This window comes from Siphateles boraxobius, unplaced genomic scaffold (genome assembly GCF_051911475.1).
Source record: "Siphateles boraxobius isolate OS27281-9 unplaced genomic scaffold, OSU_SipBor_1 9, whole genome shotgun sequence".
In the NCBI taxonomy this organism is placed as follows: Eukaryota; Metazoa; Chordata; class Actinopteri; order Cypriniformes; family Leuciscidae; genus Siphateles; species Siphateles boraxobius.
In genome coordinates, this window is record NW_027509219.1 from 1,998,007 (window position 1) to 2,020,289 (window position 22,283).

Below are 22,283 nucleotides of genomic sequence, written 5' to 3' on the forward strand. Positions count from 1 at the left end.
ACAATGACTTTATTTCAACTATTCATTTCCTTCTCTATGGGCCTCTAGTCAGTTAAACTAGTGTAATAGCGTAGAGCTACGTCACACTTAGGCTCACTATTGGCCGACGCTGGTCATGGGTGTGATGCGTGTGACGTACAACAACAGAAGCTTACGCTGTTACACTAGTGAACTCACTCGAGGCCCACAGAGAAGTAAATGAATAGTTGAAATAAAGTCGTTATTTTAGTTTTTTTTGCGCACAAAAAGTATCTTCGTAGCTTGATAAACTTTTTGATTGTTAAAAAAGTTTATCTCAGAAAGATTGCTCAAAAAAGATTGAGCCACTGTAGTCACTTGGACTATTTTAACGATGTCTTTAATAACTTTTCGGGGCCTGCAAGTTCAATCCCTGAAGAAGCCTATGGAGGAGTGATCCAGCTCTCAGATTTCATCAAAAATATCTTAATTCGTGTTCCGAAGATGAACGAAGGTCTTACGGGGTTGAACAACATGAGGGTGAGTAAATACTGACAGAATTTTCATTTTTGAGTGAACTATCCCTTTAATAACCTGATTCTATGTTTTGGTGCAGGTTGTCAGCATACTGGCAACATGTGAGAAGTGCTAATATGCAAGAAAATGTGAGGGTACTTAAAATAAAGAAATGCCGGTGTTTCCTCTGAGGAGGCAAGGAATAATCCATATTATAAAAATAAAACAATGCAAATATTACAAAACCTGACATTAAAAACTGTATAAATCACTGTTTTTTCTAAAGTTACACTAAAGTGGTCCATTGAGTTTTAACAGACCATCTAAAGCGTGCACTGGGTTTGGCAGGGGGTAACTGAGATTGAATGGAGGAAAGTCACGTAAGAGAAGGCAATGATTGGATATGTTTGGTGATGATTGGTCTGTGCGATAAATCCCGCCTCTTGTTTTCATGCCCGTTCACAAATCATTCTGTATGAACAACATTATGGCGTAAATGGAAGACTGCTAAAAAGTAAGTAAACAACTCACACACTTAGATATCACCGCTTTATGTCACGTCAAAATCAAATCTGAAATGTCCTAAAAACATGACGACTGTGTTTATTTTTTTAAGTCATCTTTGTGTCTGTGATCAGTTGTTTATTGAGCTTGACTGAAAATAAGTTGACTATTAAAAAGAACAGCTGAACATCAATCACTAATAAAATATATTGTTTAAATTGTTCCTGCCTTTAGTTATTATTTTGGAATAGATGTAAAAATGCTTAAACAACTAAATTGATGAGGTTTATACTTTAACATAAAAATATAAAAATAGAATTGTATTTGGTTTCTTTTTATTTTATTTTTTAATGTAGGCCTAATGTAATGTTTATTTAACCTGGAAAATGTGACAACATTAGGTGTAAATGGCACATGAATTTACATTTAATAAAAAATAAACAAAAATAAACAAACAAAAAAACTTGTGAGGATTTTGCCTCCTCATTTCAGAACACCACTGCAACACTTGGTGAAAGCATAATTTTCAATACTTGATGTCATACTCCAGGTTATTAAGAATTTTAATGCAACTCGTTCTTCATTTTCATTGTCTCTATGATTCAGACCACCTACAAGGGAAAGTCTTCGTTTCAGACTCACTCTGATTTCCTGCAATGGGAGAGTTTCCTGCAGAAGCAGCTCGCTTCACTTCCAGCGTCGTCTGCCTTGAGACGAGGCTTCCAGACCTGCCAACACTGGAAACAGATCTTCATTGAAATTATAGGCAAGAGAGCAAAAATAGAACGTGGCAAAGACAGAAACCAGCTTTGATAAAAATGGCTCTGCTTGAACAAATGAGCAAGACATCATTAAAATGAGTGCTCATTAACCTTACTCTCAACAAATGACAATAAAGAATCTGCATTCAGATTCTCTATTTATATGACATTTAACATGGATAGACTCCCTCCCTGAACTCATCTTTATGCACTTACTGTAGGTGTAGAGAGCGCCCTCTACAGTCTCCTGCTGTCACTTGCCATCTGCATCGCAGCAGTAGCTGTGTTTACTGCACATCCACTTCTGCTGCTGCCAATCCTGCTGAGCATTCTGGGTAAGTCATACCTTTGCAAACATTGAGTCACTGCACAAAAATATCAACTATTAATATATTTTTTTTTAGTATATCATTTCAACCCAAAAATCACAAGAAGAAAATTAAGCCTTTACTAATATTGTAATAGTGTGCATATAGTTGTAAAATAACACTCATTACAGTACATGAGAATCATTGAGAATAATGAGAATTACAAAAAAGATGCATTACTGCAGATGTGCTTATAATAGCAATTAGTCACAATAAAAATAAAAGATCTAAATAGGTCTAAAAATTTATTAATATTTTGTAGAGAGTAATTTCATTTTACTTTTACATAAAATGATTTACATTATCCCCTTGAAATAGTTTACCACCATTTTTTATGACCAACTAATTTTCATTGAGGTTACTTAAATGCTGCGTCTCCTTTTGCGTCTCCTTTTGCACGGAGTCATCAAATGCCTTTTTCTTTCATTCCGTTGAATTTAATTGACTCATGTAATATGTACTGATGGTGAAAATCATTGCCTTTGAAATGTGCCGCTCTATTCCCATCTCATTTATATGTTAATACTATATGCCAGACATGAACATAATTTAACTTGCTTTCAACCAGGAATATTATCACTAGTGATTACTTAGACTGAACGAATATACCAATTATGTGAAATGAAAAGAGGCTCTGAAAATCATCCCACTTTTATGTCCAGCTAAACAAAAAAAAAGATTTAAAAAATGTGCAATGATGCTTGAATTCAAGTAGAGGAAGAAATAAAAACAGTAAAAAGGACAAAAACAGAACCAGAGTGTTTATGAGCAGTTTAAAGAAGTAGTTTGTAATGTTATTGTTTGAGTATGAAAAAGCTCTGAAAAGTTACAAAGCACAGTATCATTTCAAAGGGAGTTCTTCTTTATAGTATTGTCACTGTTTCTGAACTTCCTGAAACTCCTCCATTGTAGTCTTGAGTTTTCTTCCGGGAACGAACACGTCAGAATATTCGTTATTTAACTAATTACAGCCCAAGGCAAAACTCTTTTTGAGTTATTTAGTGTGTTAAAACCTTAAGGTTATATGGTAAGTGGCGTGACATTTCTGTAACACGCTCAAAGCAGTTGACAAATCCCAACTCACTTCTCCTGCTGACCAATCAGCACATTGTGCTTTCCAGAAGGAGGGGCTTCATAAAGACCGTAACTAACTGTCAAGAATGACGTCACATGCAGGTGGAGGAGTAATAACTTCTGCTGATTAATCTATTCGAGATCTCCAAGAATCTGCTGTAATGAAGGCCCTTTGGTAGATCGGATCACAAGTAGCTATACAAAGCTAAATAATGATTTGAGCCCGATTTCGACCACTTCGGCCTTGTTTACAGCTGGTATTATGGCCGTGTGTCCACCAAAGCTGTGGGCGCTTGAGAGCGTTTTGGCAGCGCTGTGTTTTTTCAGTTGAGACGATTCGTTGATATAATACAGAATATCCGCAGCACAGTTTACTTGTAACTGATTTCGCAGATAATTTGTTTCATACTACAAACTTATTTTTCATCCATTTTGTTCGGTTAGCTCTGCTGGTTGATGTCGTTGTACAGAAAGAATGTTGTGACAGTTGGTTCGGTGTGATATTTGTCCCGCCCCTCCTCCACTGTGATTGGACGGCTGTGTAAAAAGTGACAGTGATGAGCGCAGCGTTTTTACCCAAAGTTGAACATTTTTCAACTCTCGGTGACCAGCAAAAAATACCGGGTGCATAGCGCTTGAGCGTTAAATACACGCTCAGCGCCTCGTAACGCTCATTGCGTTTAAAAAACGCGATGCTCCCATTGAAAACAATTAGAATTTTATGCCAGGTGCGTGAAAAAACAATTTGGTGGACACACGGCCTAAGATGTGTTTTGGTCGATCGGAACACATGTAGACGAGGAAGACACATTCCCGTTACACCTGGTGTTTTAATCCGTCTCTTCTGTCCATTTTCATCCACTTCTGTCCTTATTTCTTCGAGGGGAGGGTCTATGGTAAATGTATGGGTTTTTCAGATCTTTTGATGAAATGGACAAAATAAGCTCACGCAATTTACATATGAACGTACCCAGAGACGACAGAAAAACACACAAACTTTAGTTCCCTTTCGTAGTCACTCAGAGTTACGTCGGATGACGACGAATGGGGGTTTCGCCTAGAAAGCCAATCATCTTCGTGTATTACAAAACGAGCCAATGGCGATGAAATGCCATGGGTCTGCGGAATTTGCATAGCGTATCTCCGCCCCACCGCGTGGGTATAAAAGGAGGACTCCGGCAACATGCAGGTATGTTTTCGCTTCGGAGCCAAGAGCTTCTCTTCACTCCACAGCCAAATCCTGAGTTTCAGTGACATCATCTTCTCTTCGAGACGAGCGAACTCTCCGGTGTTGGTGTGACGGCGGTACCCAGCGAGTTTCACATTGCCTGCGATCTGAGCAGTGATCTGCCAGTCTGTATGTTCTCCCTGGTCGCCTCAGCATCGATGAGTTTTCCTCTCTAAAAGAGCTGCACGTGGCACGTCTTTTTAAAGATGTCTCGCCCGTGTTCTTCCGGGTGCGGTCGATTCCTGTCTTCCTTTGATGGGCACAATCGCTGCTTTGCGTGTCTGGGCTTTGAGCACGCTAAAGCAGCGCTTGTGGATGACTCATGTTCCTTCAGTCAAGTCAAGTCAAGTCACCTTTATTTATATAGTGCTTTTACAATACAAATTGTTTCAAAGCAGCTTTACAGAGATAACAGGAAAGTAAAGTTGTTAAATTCAAAATTAAATGTTAAATGTCCCCAACTAAGCAAGCCAAAAGCCAATGGCGAATGAAGGCGAAAAAAAAAGGCGACTGTGGCAAGGAACCAAAACTCCATCAGGTGACAGAATGGAGAAAAAAACCTTGGGAGAACCCAGGCTCAGTCGGGGGGCCAGTCCTCCTTTGGCCAACAAACGAACAGTGTATGATTATGATTTAGGCGGCATAATAGTTCAGAAGTCAGATTGGATCAGAACTTTCACAATATTTATCCAGTTCATCTGGTTAGGGGTCGGAGTCATCACGCCGGTATGGAGATGAGTTTGTTGAGGTGTCCATGAGGCCTTCACAGTGTTGATGAGGCTGGCACTTCAGGGATGCGTTGTCGTCGTGTCCATGTGATGGTCCTTCCTCAGATCTAGATATGGCCTGGATCCGGCGGTTTGCGGTAAACCTCGGGATAAACAGAGAGACTAATATTAGCGTAGACGCCATCCTTCTTATGATGTACAAAGTACATCAGGATTTATGGGAAGTGTTCCCGGTTCCGTCTGATCTAAACTATGCAGCCTAACATTGAATTATAGCAATCTATAATGTGTTATGTGTATGCTAAGCCAAAGAGACGTGTTTTTAGTCTAGATTTGAACTGCCAGACTTTGCCTGCTTCCCGGACAATGTTAGGAAGAATGTTCCAAAGTTTCGGTGCCAAGTAGGAAAAGGATCTACCGCCAGCAGTTGATTTTGATATTCTAGGTATTATCAACTGGCCAGAATTTTGAGATCGCAATAGATGTGAAGGACTATAATGGGTTAAGAGCTCGCTCAAGTACTGCGGAGCTAAACCATTTAGTGCTTTGTAAGTAATCAGCAATATTTTAAAATGTATACGATGTTTAATAGGGAGCCAATGTAGTGTTGACAGAACCGGGCTAATATGGTCATACTTCCTGGTTCTGGTAAGAACTCTAGCGGCTGCGTTTTGGACCAGCTGTAGTTTGTTTATTAAGCGTACAGGGCAACCACCCAGTAGAGCATTACAATAATCTAGCCTTGAGGTCATGAACGCATGAGCTAATTGTTCCGCATTTGTCAATGAGAGCATATGACGTAATTTAGATATATTTTTAAGATGGAAAAATGCACTTTTACAGATACTAGACACGTGACTTTCAAATGAGAGATTGGTATCAAAGAGCACACCCAGGTTCCTAACTTGGTAAGTTTCGTTAGGTTTTGAAGAAATATAGAGCTGAGTATCATCAGCATAACAGTGAAAACTAATTCCATGTTTCCTAATGATATCTCCTAACGGTAGCATGTACAGAGTGAACAGCAGCAGTCCTAATACTGAGACTTGTGGTACGCCATACTGAACTTTTGACCGATAAGACATCTCTTCATTTACTGCTACAAACTGATAACGGTCAGATAAGTATGATTTAAACCATGCTAGTGCAATTCCACTAATGCCAACATAGTTCCCTTTCGTTGTCACTCCGAGTTAAGTCGGATGACGACGAATGGGGTTTCGCTTAGAAAGCCTATCAACTTCGAGTATTACAAAACGAGCCAATGGCAAGGAAATGCCATGGGTCTGCGGAATTTGCATGGCGTAACTCCGCCCCACCTCGTGGGTATAAAAGGAGGAAGCCGGCAGCAAGCAGATATGTTTTCGCTTCGGAGCCAAGTGTATTCTTCTCTCCACAAGCCATCTCTGAATTGTCAGCTTTACGAACGAGTACCTCGAGTGTTGGTGTGACGGCGATCTACGGCGAGAGCGTGCTTCCTGCTGATCTGTTGCAGTGGTCTGCCAGTCGGTGCGTTTCTCCCCGGGTGCTTCAACACTTGAGTTTTCTCTCACTAAAAGAGCTTACACGTGGCACGTCTTTTTAAAGATGTCTCGCCCGTGTACTTCTGGTTGCGGCAGATTGGTAACGGACTCTGATGGGCACGAGCGTTGCATAGTATGTTTGGGCATTGATCATGCTAGAGCAGCGCTCGTGGATGACTCATGTTCTCTCTGTGGGAACATGACCATCGCGTCATTACGGTCGAGACTCCGTGAACTCGCAAGAGTGAGAGTCCCCTCATCCACCCCCCGTCCTGCGGCTGGTGGCCAGGGTGACCTGAGGGTTACGGTCTGGAACAAGGCGCCGACTATGTGTCCGCGACCCCAGCCCCCCTCTTCAATGACGGTGCCCGCTAGTGAACTGCTGATTCCCGCGGGTCTACCCTCTGGTGGCCCGCGTGCTTCAGTTGAAGCTACAGAGGAAGATGCCATGTCTGTTGCAGCATCACTAGGCGGGTTTGACTCTTCCAGAAGTGAGGGCTCGTCACAGCTGCCACCTTCCGGTGTGCATACGGCTCTGCTCGAGTCTGATCCGGAGATGACGGCCATGCTTTCCCGGGCAGCCGCGAGCATCGGACTTGAGTGGAGGCCTCCACCCTGTCCTGAGCGCTCGCGGCTGGACGATTGGTTTTTGGGTAAGGCCGCCGACCCTCGTCCTCGGCAAACCCCAATACCTTTCTTCCCGGATGTGCATGATGAGATCTCGAAGTCCTGGAAGACCCCCCTGTCTTCTCGGGACCGCTCGCTGGTCTCATCCGCCTTTCCTCCCCTCGATGAGGCAGCTGCCCGTGGGTACACTGGGCTTCCCCCGGTTGAACACTCTGTTGCCATGCAACTATGTCCTCAGAGTGCTTCTTCTCGGGGCGAGCCTAAGCACCCATCCAAAGCCTGTAGATTTTCGTCGACCCTGGTGGCGAAGTCTTACAGAGCGGCGGGACAGGCGGCTGCTTCACTGCATGCTATGGCCACTCTGCAGGTCTACCAGGCCCAGATGCTCAGAGACATGCACAAGGGTAGGACAAACCCAGGGCTCTTTGATGAGCTGCGCGCCGCGACCGACCTTGCTCTCCGGGCGACGAAGGTTACCGCGCGCTCCCTGGGTTTGGTGATGTCCACAGCTGTGGTCCAGGAGCGACATCTGTGGCTGAACCTGGCTGACATGCGGGACGCTGAGCGGACCCGTCTGCTTAACGCCCCCTTGTCCCAGGCCGGCCTCTTCGGCGGTGCAGTTGAAGACTTTGCCCAACAGTTTTCAACTGCCCAGAAACAGACCGAGGCCATCAGACACATTCTGCCCCGCCGGCCCGCTGCTGCCTCCACCTTGCCGGCAGGGCAGACGCCTCGACCTGTTTCCCGCCGAGGGCGCCCTCCTGCGGCTCCCGCCCCTCCCGCCCGGACCACGCAGCAGCCTCCACCCAGGGCCGTCGCGGAGGAAGCCGTAAGAAGGAGCCACAGCCCTCTCCTGCCCCGCCCCCCGCTAAACGCCGGGCCAAGCGGCGCTCCTGAGACGGGCTGCTCAGGGATGATGATTGTTTCGCAGGAGGTGGTAGCAGGACCACTCCTTCCCCCGGTGGAGGGCCGGGGGAGAATCTTTTGTTCTCCACTCCCCGCTGCTCACCCACGGGTGGGCAGCACCCTAATGTGGTTAAAGTCAGAAACAATCCCCTCTTCCCTGAGCTCACAGAGTTCTCGGGCGACACAGAGCGCCGCCCCCAAGCCGTGCTCTCCTCGCCCCCCTCTGTCCCAGAGGCGGTTGACACGGCGTGCCGTCCACGGACCGCTTCGCCCCTGTCCCCCTCTGTCGCCAGACCCCTGGCAGAGCAGGCCCCCGCGGGACGACCAGCCTGGTCCTCCCCTGGCCCCCTCTGCCAGGGCGCGGTTGCTAACTGTGCCCCCTCTCCGGGCCGCTATGCCGTCCACATCTGGGCCAGTTACTCCGCTTCGCTGCCCCTCCGGGGGGACGCCTGTGGCTCGCATGATCCCGTTGGTTCAGTTCCTGGGAGCCTGGCTAGAGCTTCCCCGTCTGTCCCACTGGATCGCGCGTACCGTCAGGCTCGGCTATGCGATTCAGTTCGCACGGTCTCCTCCCCGCTTCAGGGGAGTCCGCTCCACTTTGGTCGGTGGCAATGCCCCTATCATGAGAGCAGAGATTGCCACCCTGCTGGCGAAGGGTGCAATCGAGACTGTCCCTCCAGCCGAGATGAGGTCCGGCTTCTACAGCCCCTACTTCATTGTCCCCAAGAAAACCGGTGGGTTACGGCCAATCCTGGACTTGCGCGTGCTGAACCGCTCCCTTCACCGGATGCCGTTCAAGATGCTCACCGCCAAACGCGTTTTCGAATGCATACGGCCCCAGGATTGGTTTGCAGCGATCGACCTGAAGGACGCCTACTTTCATGTCTCCATTCTTCCTCGACACAGACCGTTCCTCCGGTTTGCTTTCGAGGGGCAGGCATACCAGTACGCGGTTCTCCCTTTCGGGCTAGCCCTGTCTCCTCGCATCTTCATGAAGGTCGTCGAGGCGGCCCTTGTTCCCCTTCGAGAACAAGGGGTTCGAGAACAAGGGGTTCGAGAACAAGGGGTTCGCATCCTGAATTATATCGACGACTGGCTGATCCTAGCTCACTCTCGAGATCAGGTTTGCGAACACAGGGACCTAGTGCTTCGGCACCTAGCCCGTCTGGGCCTTCGGGTCAACTGGGAGAAGAGCAAACTTTGCCCCGTGCAGAGGATCTCTTTTCTCGGTATGGACATCGACTCGGTCGCCATGTCCGCGCAGCTTACGAGCGAGCGCGCGCAGTCACTGCTGACTTGCCTAAGACAATTCGAGGGCAAGAGTGCGGTTCCACTGAAACTTTTTCAGAGGCTCCTGGGGCATATGGCATCTGCAGCCGCGGTCACGCCGCTCGGATTGCTTCATATCGCTTCAGCTTTGGCTTCGCGACCGAGTCCCGAGGTGGGCATGGCAACACGGCACGTTCCGAGTACCAGTTACTCCGACCTGCCGTCAGTTCTTCACCCCGTGGGCGAACCTCGGTTTTCTCAGGGCCGGTGTCCCCCTGGCACGAGCTTCCCGGCATGTCGTTGTCTCAACAGATGCCTCCACCACGGGCTGGGGCGCCATGTGCAATGGACATGCTGCTGCGGGCTCCTGGACAGGACCCCAGCGGCTGTGGCATGTCAATTGCCTCGAGTTGTTGGCAGTACGCCTTGCCCTGCACCGCTTCCGGGCGTTGCTCAGGGGTCAACACGTACTAGTCCGTTCAGACAATACCGCCACTGTAGCGTACATCAACCATCAAGGTGGTCTACGCTCCCGCCGTATGTCACAACTCGCTCGCCACCTCCTCCTATGGAGTCAGAAGCATCTGAGGTCGCTTCGAGCCATCTTCATTCCCGGAGCGCTGAACTGTGCAGCCGACGAGCTCTCACGGCTTCAGCCCCTCCCTGGAGAATGGCGACTCCATCCCCAGTCGGTTCAGCTGATTTGGGACCAGTTCGGGGACGCGCAGATAGATCTGTTTGCCTCTCACGACTCGACCCATTGCGCCCAGTTCTATTCCCTGACTGAGGGCACGCTCGGCACGGATGCTCTGGCGCACAGCTGGCCGCAGGGCCGCAAGTATGCCTTTCCCCCAGTGAGCCTTCTTGCGCACACTTTGCGCAAGGTCAGGGAGGACGAGGAGCAGGTCATTCTGGTTGCCCCTTACTGGCCCAACCGGACCTGGTTCCCCGAACTTGTACTCCTCGCGACAGCACCTCCCTGGCCGATCCCTCTGAGGAAGAACCTTCTTTCTCAGGGATGGGGCACCCTATGGCACCTTCGTCCCGATCTTTGGAACCTCCACGTGTGGCTCCTGGATGGGACGAGGCAGGTTTGAGTACCCTACCACCAGCGGTGGTGGCTACCATCACTTCCGCTAGAGCGTCGTCCACGAGACACGTCTATGCGTTGAAGTGGAACCTCTTCGTCAACTGGTGCTCTTCTCACCGAGAAGACCCCCGGAGATGCTCGATCAGTGTTTTGCTTTCCTTCCTTCAACAGGGGCTGGAGCGAAGGCTGTCTCCCTCCACCCTGAAGGTCTATGTTGCCGCCATTGCCGCACATCATGACCTCATCGAAGGTAAGTCGGTGGGGAAGCACAACCTGATCATCAGGTTCCTGAGAGGAACGAGGAGACTAAATCCTCCTCGTCCTCCTCTCGTTCCCTCTTGGGACCTCTCAGTGGTTCTAACTGCCCTGAAGAGTGCTCCCTTTGAGCCCCTGCAATCAGTCGAGCTTAAGTTCCTGTCTATGAAGAGACTCTCCGCGCCTATGTAGACAGAACGCAGTGTTTCAGGACCTCAGACCAGCTCTTTGTCTGTTATGGTGGGAAGCTGAAGGGTAAGGCTCTCTCCAAGCAAAGGTTGTCTCACTGGATAGTGGACGCCATTGCTTTGGCTTACCAGCAGCAAGGTCGACCGTGCCCCCTTGGTGTGACTGCCCACTCCACCCGGAGTGTGGCGTCCTCTTGGGCTCTAGCGCATGGCGCTTCGCTAACAGACATCTGCAGAGCTGCAGGCTGGGCGACACCTAACACATTCGCCAGATTCTATAATCTCCGAGTGGAGCCTGTGTCCTCTCGTGTACTCGCTTCAACCAGCTAGTACCGGACCCGCTCAGGTGTCTTCGCTTGCTCGCCATTCCACTCCACGGACTGGATACGTGCGATATTTTCCTCAGGTGAGCTTCTCCGAAAGCCCTGAGCTCCTCCAGCACTCCTGACGTCGGCGCCAGTGTCTATTACCTGTGCGTCGGCTAGGTGCCTCCCGTGTGCATGGTCCCTCCTCTGAGCGACCCCCACATGTGTATTTCCACTGTAAGCCTCTCTGAGCGTGTGTCTTTCCCTTGGCAAGCCACCTTGCCACCCCTGGGGTTGAAATATTCCACCTGCGGCTGGACACCCCAGTGTTTTCCATATGCTTCCTTCGGGTCATATGTGTATTCTCTAAGTCCCCCCCCTCCGGGCTGGCATTAATTGCATACTTCCCCTAAGCTTGGGATATGCTTCCCAGTGTACCTTGGTATTCCTGTGTTATATGGAGTCCTTTGTCCAGGCTGACAGGGATCTTGATTTACGCAGGGCACTGGAAGACAGCTGAGAAGGTGGCGTGATTAGACTGGTAACCCCATTCGTCGTCTTCCGACGTAACTCGGAGTGACAACGAAAGGGAACGTCTACGGTTACGTATGTAACCCTCGTTCCCTGAGTAGGGAACGGAGACGTTACGTCTGCCTGCCACTTTCCGCTGTACCGCGGGGATCGCCTGAGCTCAGTCTTGGCTCCTCAGCAAAGAAACATATCTGCTTGCTGCCGGCTTCCTCCTTTTATACCCACGAGGTGGGGCGGAGTTACGCCATGCAAATTCCGCAGACCCATGGCATTTCCTTGCCATTGGCTCGTTTTGTAATACTCGAAGTTGATAGGCTTTCTAAGCGAAACCCCATTCGTCGTCATCCGACGTAACGTCTCCGTTCCCTACTCAGGGAACGAGGGTTACATACGTAACCGTAGACGTTTTCTAGTCTATTTAATAGAATGTTGTGGTCAATGGTGTCAAATGCAGCACTAAGATCAAGTAACAGTAATAGAGAGATACAACCACGATCGGATGATAAAAGCAAATCATTTGTGACTTTAATGAGAGCAGTCTCAGTACTATGGTACGGTCTAAATCCGGACCGAAAATCCTCGCAGATAGCATTTCCTTCAAGAAAGGAACACAGTTGTGAGGATACTGCCTTTTCTAATATCTTTGACAGAAAAGGCAAATTCGGGATCGGCCTGTAATTGACTAATTCTGTAGGATCAAGTTGCCTTTTTTTAACAAGCGGTTTAATCATAGCCAGCTTAAAGGGTTTTGGTACGTATCCTAGAGACAAAGACGAATTAATGATATTGAGAAGAGGATCTATGACCTCTGGAAGCATCTCTTTCAATAGTTTAGTCGGTATAGGGTCTAACATATAAGTTGTTGATTTAGATGAGTTAACGATTTTGCAAAATTCTTCTTCTCCTATAGCAACAAATTAATCAAGTTTTTCCTCAGGGAGACTACAATGCACTCCCTGATGCGATACTGTAGTAGACGGTTGCATAGTTATAATTTTGTCCCTGATATTATCAATCTTATAAGTGAAGAATTTCATAAAGTCATTACTGCTGTGTTTCTTAGAAACTTCTGGGCTTGAAGCTTTCTTTTTCGTTAGTTTAGCCACTTTTTCAAATAAATACCTAGGATTATGTTTATTTTCTTCTAATAGGGTTGAAAAATAAGCAAATCTAGTGGCTTTTAAAGCCTCTCTGAAAGCAATTGTGCTCTCCTTCCATGCAATCCGAAATACCTCTAGTTTTGATTTCTTCCAATTGCGCTCCATTTGCGCTCTGTGGGAACATGGCCATCGCAACACTAAGGTCGAGACTCAATGATCTCACTCGAGAGAGAGTCCCCTCATCCACACCTCGATCTACACCCTCCACGAGAGGTGGTACTTCGGCTGGTGGACAGGCTACTTGACGGTGACGGTGTGGAACAATCCGACGATGCATCCTCGGACCACACCCCCCTCTTCAGTGTTGCAACCCGCGAGTGCTGCTGTGAATTTACCGGGTCCATCTACTGATGCCCCGCCTATTTCATTCGGCGCTCCAGAGGAGGACTCGATGTCGATCGCGGCATCACAAGGCGGGCACGAGTCATCGGGAAGTGTCGATGCGGCTGCGTTGCCTCCTTCTGGAGTTCCAGCGTTGTCCGTATCAGATCCCGAGATGACAGCCATGCTCTCCCGGGCCGCCGCGAGCATCGGGCTTGAGTGGACCCCTCCGCCCTGCCCTGAGCGCTCGCGGTTGGATGATTGGTTTTTGGGTGCGGCTGCCACCTCACGGCCACAGCCAACCCCAATACCATTCTTCCTGGAAGTGCATGAGGAGCTGGCGAAGTCATGGAAGGCTCCTTTGACCTCCCGTGTACGTTCGTCAGCTTTCTCCGCCTTTCCCCCCCTCGATGGGGCGGTCGACCATGGGTACACTGGGATTCCCCCGGTTGAACGCTCTGTTGCCATGCAACTGTGTCCTCAGAGTGCTTCATCTCATGGTACTCCTAAGTACCCGTCCAAGGCCTGTAGATTTTCGTCCACCCTCGTGGCGAGATCTCACAGAGCTGCAGGACAGGCAGCCGCCGCTCTGCATGCGATTAGCACCTTGCAGGTCTACCAGGCCCAGCTGCTCAGAGATATGCACGAGGCGGGGACTGACCCAGGGCTCTTTGATGAGCTGCGTGCCGCCACTGACCTCGCTCTCCGAGCGACGAAAGTGGCCTCACGCTCCCTGGGTCAGGTGATGGCCACCTCTGTGGTCCAGGAGCGTCACCTTTGGCTGAACCTGGCTGATATGCGGGACGCCGAGCGCACTCGTCTGCTCGACGCCCCCATATCCCAGGCCGGCCTTTTCGGCGGAGCGGTTGAGGACTTTGCCCAGCAGTTCTCAACCGCACAGAAGCAGTCTGCGGCGATCAAACATATTCCTGCCCCGACGGCCTGCTGCTGCCTCCACCCAGCCGTCGGTACAGACGCCTCAGCCTGCTCGCCGCCGAGGGCGCCCTCCTGTGGCTCCCTCCCCTCCCGCACGGCCCCTGCAGCAGCCTTCACCCGGGCCGCGTCGTGGAGGAGGCCGCAGAAAGGCGCCTCAGCCCTCTCTAGCCCCGCGCCCTGCTAAAAAAAAGGGCTAAGCGGCGCTCCTGAGACGGGCTGCTCAGTGATGGTGTCGGTTTTTTCCCAGGAGGTGGTTGCAGGCCCCCAGAATCTTTTGTTCTCCCGCTGCTCACCCACGGGTGGGCAGTACCCTATTATGGTCAAAGAAAGAACCGATACACCTATCACTGAGCACACAGAGCCGGTTGACAGTGCGCGACGCCACCAGGCCTCGCCGCTCTCATCACTCTCTGTCACAGAGTTCTCGGACCGCAGTGTGCGGCGCCCCCGGGCCTCGCCACTCCCGTCCCCCTCTGTCCCAGAGAAGAGCAAACTCTGCCCCGTGCAGAGGATCTCTTTTCTCGGTATGGAGATCGACTCGGTCGCTATGTCCGCGCAGCTTACGAGCCAGCGCACAAACTCACTACTGACTTGTCTTCGACAGTTCGATGGCAAGAGTGCGGTCCCACTGAAACTTTTTCAGAGGCTCCTGGGGCATATGGCATCTGCAGCCGCGGCAACGCCGCTCGGATTGCTTCATATGAGACCGCTTCAGCTGTGGCTTCGCGATCGAGTCCCGAGGTGGGCATGGCATCATGGCACGCTCCGAGTTCCAGTAACTCCGACCTGCCGTCAGACCTTGACCCCGTGGAGGAACCTCAGTTTTCTACGGCCCGGTGTTCCCCTAGAACGAGTTTCCAGGCATGTTGTTGTCTCCACAGAAGCCTCTTCCACGGGCTGGGGCGCCATGTGCAACGGACATACTGCCGCTGGCTCCTGGACAGGACCCCAGCGTCTTCTGCATGTCAATTGCCTCGAGTTGCTGGCAGTACGCCTTGCTCTGCACCGTTTTCGCACGTTGCTCAAGGGTCAACACGTACTAGTCCGTTCAGACAATACCGTGACAGTAGCGTACATCAACCGTCAGGGTGGTCTACGCTCCCGCCGTATGTCGCAACTCGCACGCAACCTCCTCTTATGGAGTCAGAAGCACCTGAGGTCCCTTCGTGCTATCTACATTCCGGGAGATCGGAAATTTGCAGCCGAGCTGTCACGGTTTCGGCCCGTTCCCGGCGAATGGCAACCGGACCTGGTTCTCCGAACTGATACTCCTTACGACAGCACCTCCTTGGCCAATTCCTCTGAGGAAGGATCTCCTTTCTCAGAGACGGGGCACCCTCTGGCACCCTCGACCCAATCTTTGGAGGCTCCACGTGTGGCTCCTGGACGGGACGAGGCAGGTTTGAGTACCCTGCCACCAGCGGTGGCGGCTACCATCACTTCTGCTAGAGCATCGTGCACGAGACATGTCAATGCGTTGAAGTGGAACCTCTTCGTCAACTGGCGCTCTTCGTGCCGAGTAGACTCCAGGAGATGCCCGATCACTGTCTTGCTTTCCTTCCTGCAAGATGGGCTGGAGCGAAGGCTGTCTCCCTCCACCCTGAAGGTGTATGTGGCCGCTATCGCCGCATATCACGAAGCAGTTGAAGGTAAGTCTCTGGGGAAGCACGACCTGATCGTCAGGTTCCTGAGAGGAGCGAGGAGACTGAATCCTCCTCGCCTTACTCTCTTTCCCTCTTGGGACCTCTCTGTGGTATTAAATGCCTTACAGAGGCCTCCGTTTGAGCCTCTGCAATCAGTTGAGCTTAAGTTCCTGTCTATAAAGACAGCGCTCCTGGTTGCATTGGCCTCCATCAAGAGGGTAGGGGACCTGCACGCATTCTCCGTTGACGAACCGAACGGATTCGGGCCCGGTCACTCTCATGTGATCCTGAGACCCCGGCCTGGATGTGTGCCCAAGGTTCCCACCACTTCCTTCCGGGACCAGGTGGTGAAACCTGCAAGCGCTGCCCCTGGAGGAGGCAGACCCAGCCTTGGCACTGCTCTGTCCAGTACGCGCTCTCCGTGCCTACGTAGACAGGACGCAGTGTTTCAGGACCTCAGACCAGCTCTTTGTCTGTTATGGTGGGAGACTGAAGGGAAAGGCTCTCTCAAAGCAGAAGTTGTCCCACTGGATAGTGGACGCCATTGCTTTGGCTTACCAACAGCAAGGCCGACCGTGCCCCCTTGGTATGACAGCCCACTCCACCCGGAGTGTGGCTTCCTCTTGGGCTCTAGCGCATGGCGCCTTGCTGGCAGACATATGTAGAGCTGCAGGCTGGGCAACACCCAACACATTCGCCAGATTTTATAATCTCCGAGTGGAGCCAGTGTCCTCTCGTGTAATCGCTTCAGTCAGCTAGTATTGGACCCGCTCAGGTGTCTTCGCTTGCTCGCCATTTCACTCCACCGACTGGATACGTGCAATATATTTCCTCAGGTGAGCCTTCCTCTCTGAAGCCCTGAGTTCCTCCAGCACTGTTGACGCTGGCGCCAGTGTCTATTGCCTGTGCGTCGGCTAGGTGCCTCCGTGTGCATGGTTCCTCCCCTGAGTAACCCCCACATGTGTATTCCCACTGTAAGCCTCCTTGAGCATGTGTCTTTCCCTTGGCAAGTCACTTTGCCACTCCTGGAGTTGAAAGTTACCACCCCTCGGGCTGGTCACTCCAGCGTTCCTCCATATGTAGCCCCCCGGCCATATGTGTGTTCTTAAGTCCTCTCTACGGATAGGCTTGCTGCGGCATATTTCCTCTGAGATATGCTTCCCAGTGTACCTTGGTATTCCTGTGTTAAGTAGGACTCCTTTGTCCGTGCCAGTATCACGACAGGGGGATCAGACTTTCGCAGGGCACTTGAAGACAGTTGTGAAGGTGGCGTGATTACACGGGGACCCCCATTCGTCGTCATCCGACGTAACTCGGAGTGACTACGAAAGGGAACGTCTCGGTTACGTATGTAACCCTCGTTCCCTCAGTAGGGAACGGAGACGTTAGGTCTCGCTGCCACTTCCGCTGTACCGCTGGGTAGATGCCTGAGTTCAGTCTCGGCTCCTCAGCGAAGACATACCTGCATGTTGCCGGCGTCCTCCTTTAATACCCACGCGGTGGGGCGGAGATACGCTATGCAAATTCCGCAGACCCATGGCATTTCATCTCCATTGGCTCGTTTTGTAATACACGAAGATGATTGGCTTTCTAGGCGAAACCCCTATTCGTCGTCATCCGACGTAACGTCTCCGTTCCCTACTCAGGGAACGAGGGTTACATACGTAACCGAGATGTTTCTGCTCTGACAGCAGCAAGATCAGCCGAACGCTGTGAGTGTGTGTTAGAAATCAGGATTGGTGAGAGAACATTGTGCTTGGTACGTTTTTTATCTTGCTTTATCTATCTTATCTAAACCAAACTTGGGTCTCCAGCCGATAAAGTTTAAATCCCGACTGTCTTGCGCGCTTCCTATAATGTTTACGCATTAGGTCAGTAGGAGGAGAGAAGACAGTCTTTTGTGGCTGTTCGAACACATTTGACCACTTGAGTGTTTACAGTACGAAAGCAATCCGGTCAAGTGCGTTTTACGACCAACCCTGGAAGTGGTTGAAAGTGGACACGCTCAAAACGTTTACACCTGTATTTAGCGTCGTCCATTTGTGATCTGATCACCCAAAACCCGTCTTAATACCAGGTATAAACAGTCATGCTTTTCCATCTCATTTTGCCATTAGATGTTTGATTATAGTGAGTTCCTTTCATAGAACTATGGTTCGAGAAACGCCAAATCATTGAACTATATTGATCCTTTGCGACCATAGTTGGTCTTGGAACTTGAACTTGAAAAACAAGTTGTTTTTTGAACATCCAAGCATGAAAACCCATTCTAGTAGAGCCCCAAAACAAAATCAAGACTTATAATAAGCATAATAGGTCCTCTTTAAAATAAGTCTTAAATCTTGAAATGACTTCATAACTTGTGTGTGTGTTGGCACTGGCAGGTATGGTGTGTCTGGTGGTGGCGGTGATGTATTGGCTCGGGTGGGAGATGGGTGCTGTTGAAGCCATTTCTCTCTCCATATTGGTGGGCTCTTCGGTGGACTATTGCCTGCATCTAGTGGAAGGCTATCTACTGGCGGGGGACCCTGAAACTTCAGGACTGGCCAATCACAGTTTGGTATGATTTACAATTATCCATTACTCATCAAATGTGTCAAAATACATCTCCTGTGATGGTGAAATGGAACTGTTTTCATGATATATTCACATCCCTGACCGTTTCATTGGTAGTGATCTGGGCACGTAACACCAAAGCTTAGTTGGATCCCGGTTTGGGACATCACTTGAACAGTTAAGACGCTGGGATTTCCTCCACCATTGTGCCCTAGAGCAAGGCACTGAACCCTGGCGTGCTTCAGGGGAGTCATTTATATTGGTGTAGGATAAGCTAGCCTGGATAATACAGTTCATGTTCGCAGTCATATACATCAGGTGCCATTTTATATGGCATTATACATAATAGCATACAGAGAACTTAATGAAGCCCTGTATAAATAATGGACTATTGTTGATTATTGATTGATTATTGATATTATAACACAGTAATAATGCATTTATAATCATTAGATTTATAGCTAACTTTAGGTGTGTTCGTGCCATGATTACTATATGACTACCTGGATGTTTTACTCACATCTCTCACATCTGTTTTACTCGAGACAAAAACTGTGGCTTAAACTAAAAACTGCTTGCACTTTATTTGCACTTGTAATGTACTTACTGAGTACTGTTAGGTAACTACAGGGGTTAAGTTCAGGGTAAGTACCTAGTTATTACCCAGTTAGTGTCATTACTATAAAAGTACATAGAATGTTCATGCGAATCATAACTGTAAAACAAAGTACTACCTAAAAACTGTGTAAATGCGAACACTGATCCATTCTGACTACACTGTTAGGGAGGAAACCTGCTGTTACTAAGAACAAAACCAGTGACTAGGAGAAATGTCAGCATACTGATGAGATAAACACATCTGATCCTATATTCTGCTCTGTTCCTACCATTCCTTTCCTCAAGCCCTATGTCTCTCCAGTATTGTGAATTTAATTGCTTATAGAGTTGCGAAACAGCTAAACATGATGGACCATTTACACTTGATTTAAACAATAGTAGGTCTATGAGACAAGCCAATTTAAAAACATGACACCAAAGTTAGAGTCGTGAAACAGAAAGAAGAAGAGAAGGTGAGTGTGTTTTTTACGTGAGGTGAATGTTAATGTTAAGAGTTTTCACAAGTGTAATTTCTTCTGCTTTGGCTTACAGGAGTCCTCCATCAAACGGCAGCTACGGACCCTTGAAGCAGCCAATCACGTGGGTGTTGCCATAGTTTCTAGTGCCGTCACTACAGTGATCTCAACCATTCCACTCTTTTTTTGTGTCATCGTGCCTTTCGCCAAGTTTGGTCAGATTGTGGCCATCAACACAGCAATTTCCATCGTGTTCACTCTCACGGTCACTACCGCGCTCCTGTCGACAATGGGACCCGTTGACTTCACCCGGACAACCAGAGCTGTGCTCAAAGCCGCTCTGGTGGTCCTGATCATGGGTGTCGGTGGAGGTCTGCTTTGGTGGACCGGATCACAGTTTGCTCCTGACACACTGATCTAAATCACACAGCGAATCCCTCCTGCACCCGTTTCAGGCCGAGTAACCTCATTCCAGGTGGATTTCAATTGTGCAAGATTTGTTTGTGACAGTAAGACAACATACATGAACTCATTGGGAAGCAAGGTGGGGAAAATGAAGTATTTAACATATGTGGCACACTGTTAGAATTTAGGAAACCCTGTACGTGAATAGTGAACAGTCTGCATGAAGGTTGTGAGCCCTGACAGACTTGGGAAATACGTCTGACAAATTTAGGCAAATTACACTGTCTTTGCTATCATGAATCGATCTGTCAGGGACTTGCATTAATGTATGACCATAAGTGTTGATTATTCCTCGATATTTTATTTTATTCACAACATGGAATAAAGAGATTTAGAGGATGTGAGGACATGTCTTACATTGGCTCAAGTGTGATGAAGGCCTGAAGTCTCAGAGGAGAAGAACATGAATTCTGTGAATTCATCTCACGTGCGGTAGCAGGACAACACTGAAGGAGAAAGTCTAAGACAAAGCTACTTTTTTCACCGCCCCTGAGGGATGTTGTAACAGGGTTGATGTTTAACTTCAGAGTTAATTATTTGAACCCCAAATGTCAAAATCCTACTGTACATTTTGGTTGAAGTGAACAAGAAATGACATTCACAAGCCGTTTTACTTTTGCAATGCAACATACATCTTTTTGCAGAGTTTGCAGAGTTAGACTCGTTCCTGAGTCAACATATTTTGTTGATCCTGGAACAACATTCCTGTTCAATTATTTTTTCCTAACTATATCTCTACCATAAACCTAACCCTTTACATAACTTATCCCTAAAAACAGAGGAAAAATGATAGGTGAATAACACTGATGTAGGAGCACCTGACCCTAACTGTAAGCCTAAACAACTAGACATTACCTTTAAACTTGTCCCTCAAATCTGATTGGTTGTTTGGAATGTTATTCCAGGACTAACAAAGATGTTGTTCCAGAAACATGATGCACTTGGTGGAATCAGGTTAGGCCTGATTTGGTTTCATCCATCAGGTATCGATTGGATGGTAAAAAGTGAAAACTTAATTTTACCCTCCTGAGAATTTTACCTTATCACTTCGTCTTCAGATAGAGATTTTAGAAAGCTGCGTTAGCTACAACAGTAAAACAATGGTAAATAGCTAACTGGCTATTGTGTAGTCCAAAAAGCATTGGTTACATTGGCTGAAAAGGAACAGGAAATAAACTTGTTTTTGTTAACTAAAACTAAAACAATTAAAAATAATTTTACTTAACTGAAATAAAGCTGAAATAAAATGTAAATATTAGATGAAAAACTTTACTTTAAAAAAATTAAATGAAAGAAATGCTGAAGTACCAAAATTTCTACAAATAAAATAATGCCAAAATTAATATTGCCATTAGTTAAAATGCCAATTGCACATAAAAAAAATATACTGAAAGATCATTCAAAATATTAATAATACTATAATAGTGAGTATATACATTATTATATGACACTAATAGTAAACAAATGATTTTATAATACATTACAATAGTAAAATAACACTGGAAGGAAAGGAACATCTCGGTTACGTATGTAACCCTCGTTCCCTGAGTAGGGAACGGAGACGTTACGTCGTGACGATGAATGGGGTTTCGCTTAGAAAGCCTATCCACTTTGAGAATATAAAACGAGCCAATGGCAAGAAAATGCCATGGGTCTGCGGAATTTGCATAGCGTAACTCCGCCCCACCTCGTGGGTATATAAAGAAGGAAACTGGCAACATGTAGTTATGTTTTGATGCTGAGGAGCCGAGACTGAACTCAGGCGATCCCAGGCGTTCCCTTTCATAGTCACTATGAGTTATGTCATGACGACGAATGGGGTTCCCAATCTAATCACGCCACTTCGGCTGTCTTCCAGTGCCCTGAATAAGTCTGAGCTCCCTGTTCTAGACTAGCAAGGACTCCTACTTAACACAGGAATACCAAGGTACACTGTGAAGCATTTCTCAGAGGAGATATGCAACACAACGCCCACCCGAAGGGAGGATTTAGAAATACACATATGGCCCGAGAGGGGGTAAAATATGGAGAAACACTATCCAGCCCGCAGGGTGGAATGTTTCAAATCCAGGGGTGGCAAGGTGGCTTGCCAAGGGAAAGACACATGCTCAGAGAGGCATATACTCTAGCGTTGACGTCAACAGTGCTGGAGGAACTCGGCGTCTCGGGGAAACTCACCTGAGGAGAATAATGGGGAGCAAGCGATGCCACCGAGCGGGTCCTATTACCGGCCACAGGGGCGAGTACATGAGAGGAAACTGGCTCCACTCGGAGATTGTAGAATCTCGCGAATGTGTT

At 48.3% G+C, this 22,283-nt stretch overlaps 1 protein-coding gene across 1 annotated transcript in view; it reads left to right on the forward strand.

Annotated features, from left to right (window-relative positions):
- The window catches only part of disp3 (dispatched RND transporter family member 3), a 78,742-nt gene extending 57,429 nt beyond the window's left edge, over positions 1-21,313 (forward strand). The window contains exons 17-20 of the mRNA XM_077223673.1: positions 1,585-1,744; positions 1,961-2,074; positions 18,276-18,451; positions 19,597-21,313. Coding sequence (XP_077079788.1) covers positions 1,585-1,744; positions 1,961-2,074; positions 18,276-18,451; positions 19,597-19,941 — 795 coding nt within the window. The 3' untranslated portion in view covers positions 19,942-21,313. The remainder of the gene's footprint in view (positions 1-1,584; positions 1,745-1,960; positions 2,075-18,275; positions 18,452-19,596) is intronic.
- The last annotated feature ends 970 nt before the right edge of the window (positions 21,314-22,283 follow it).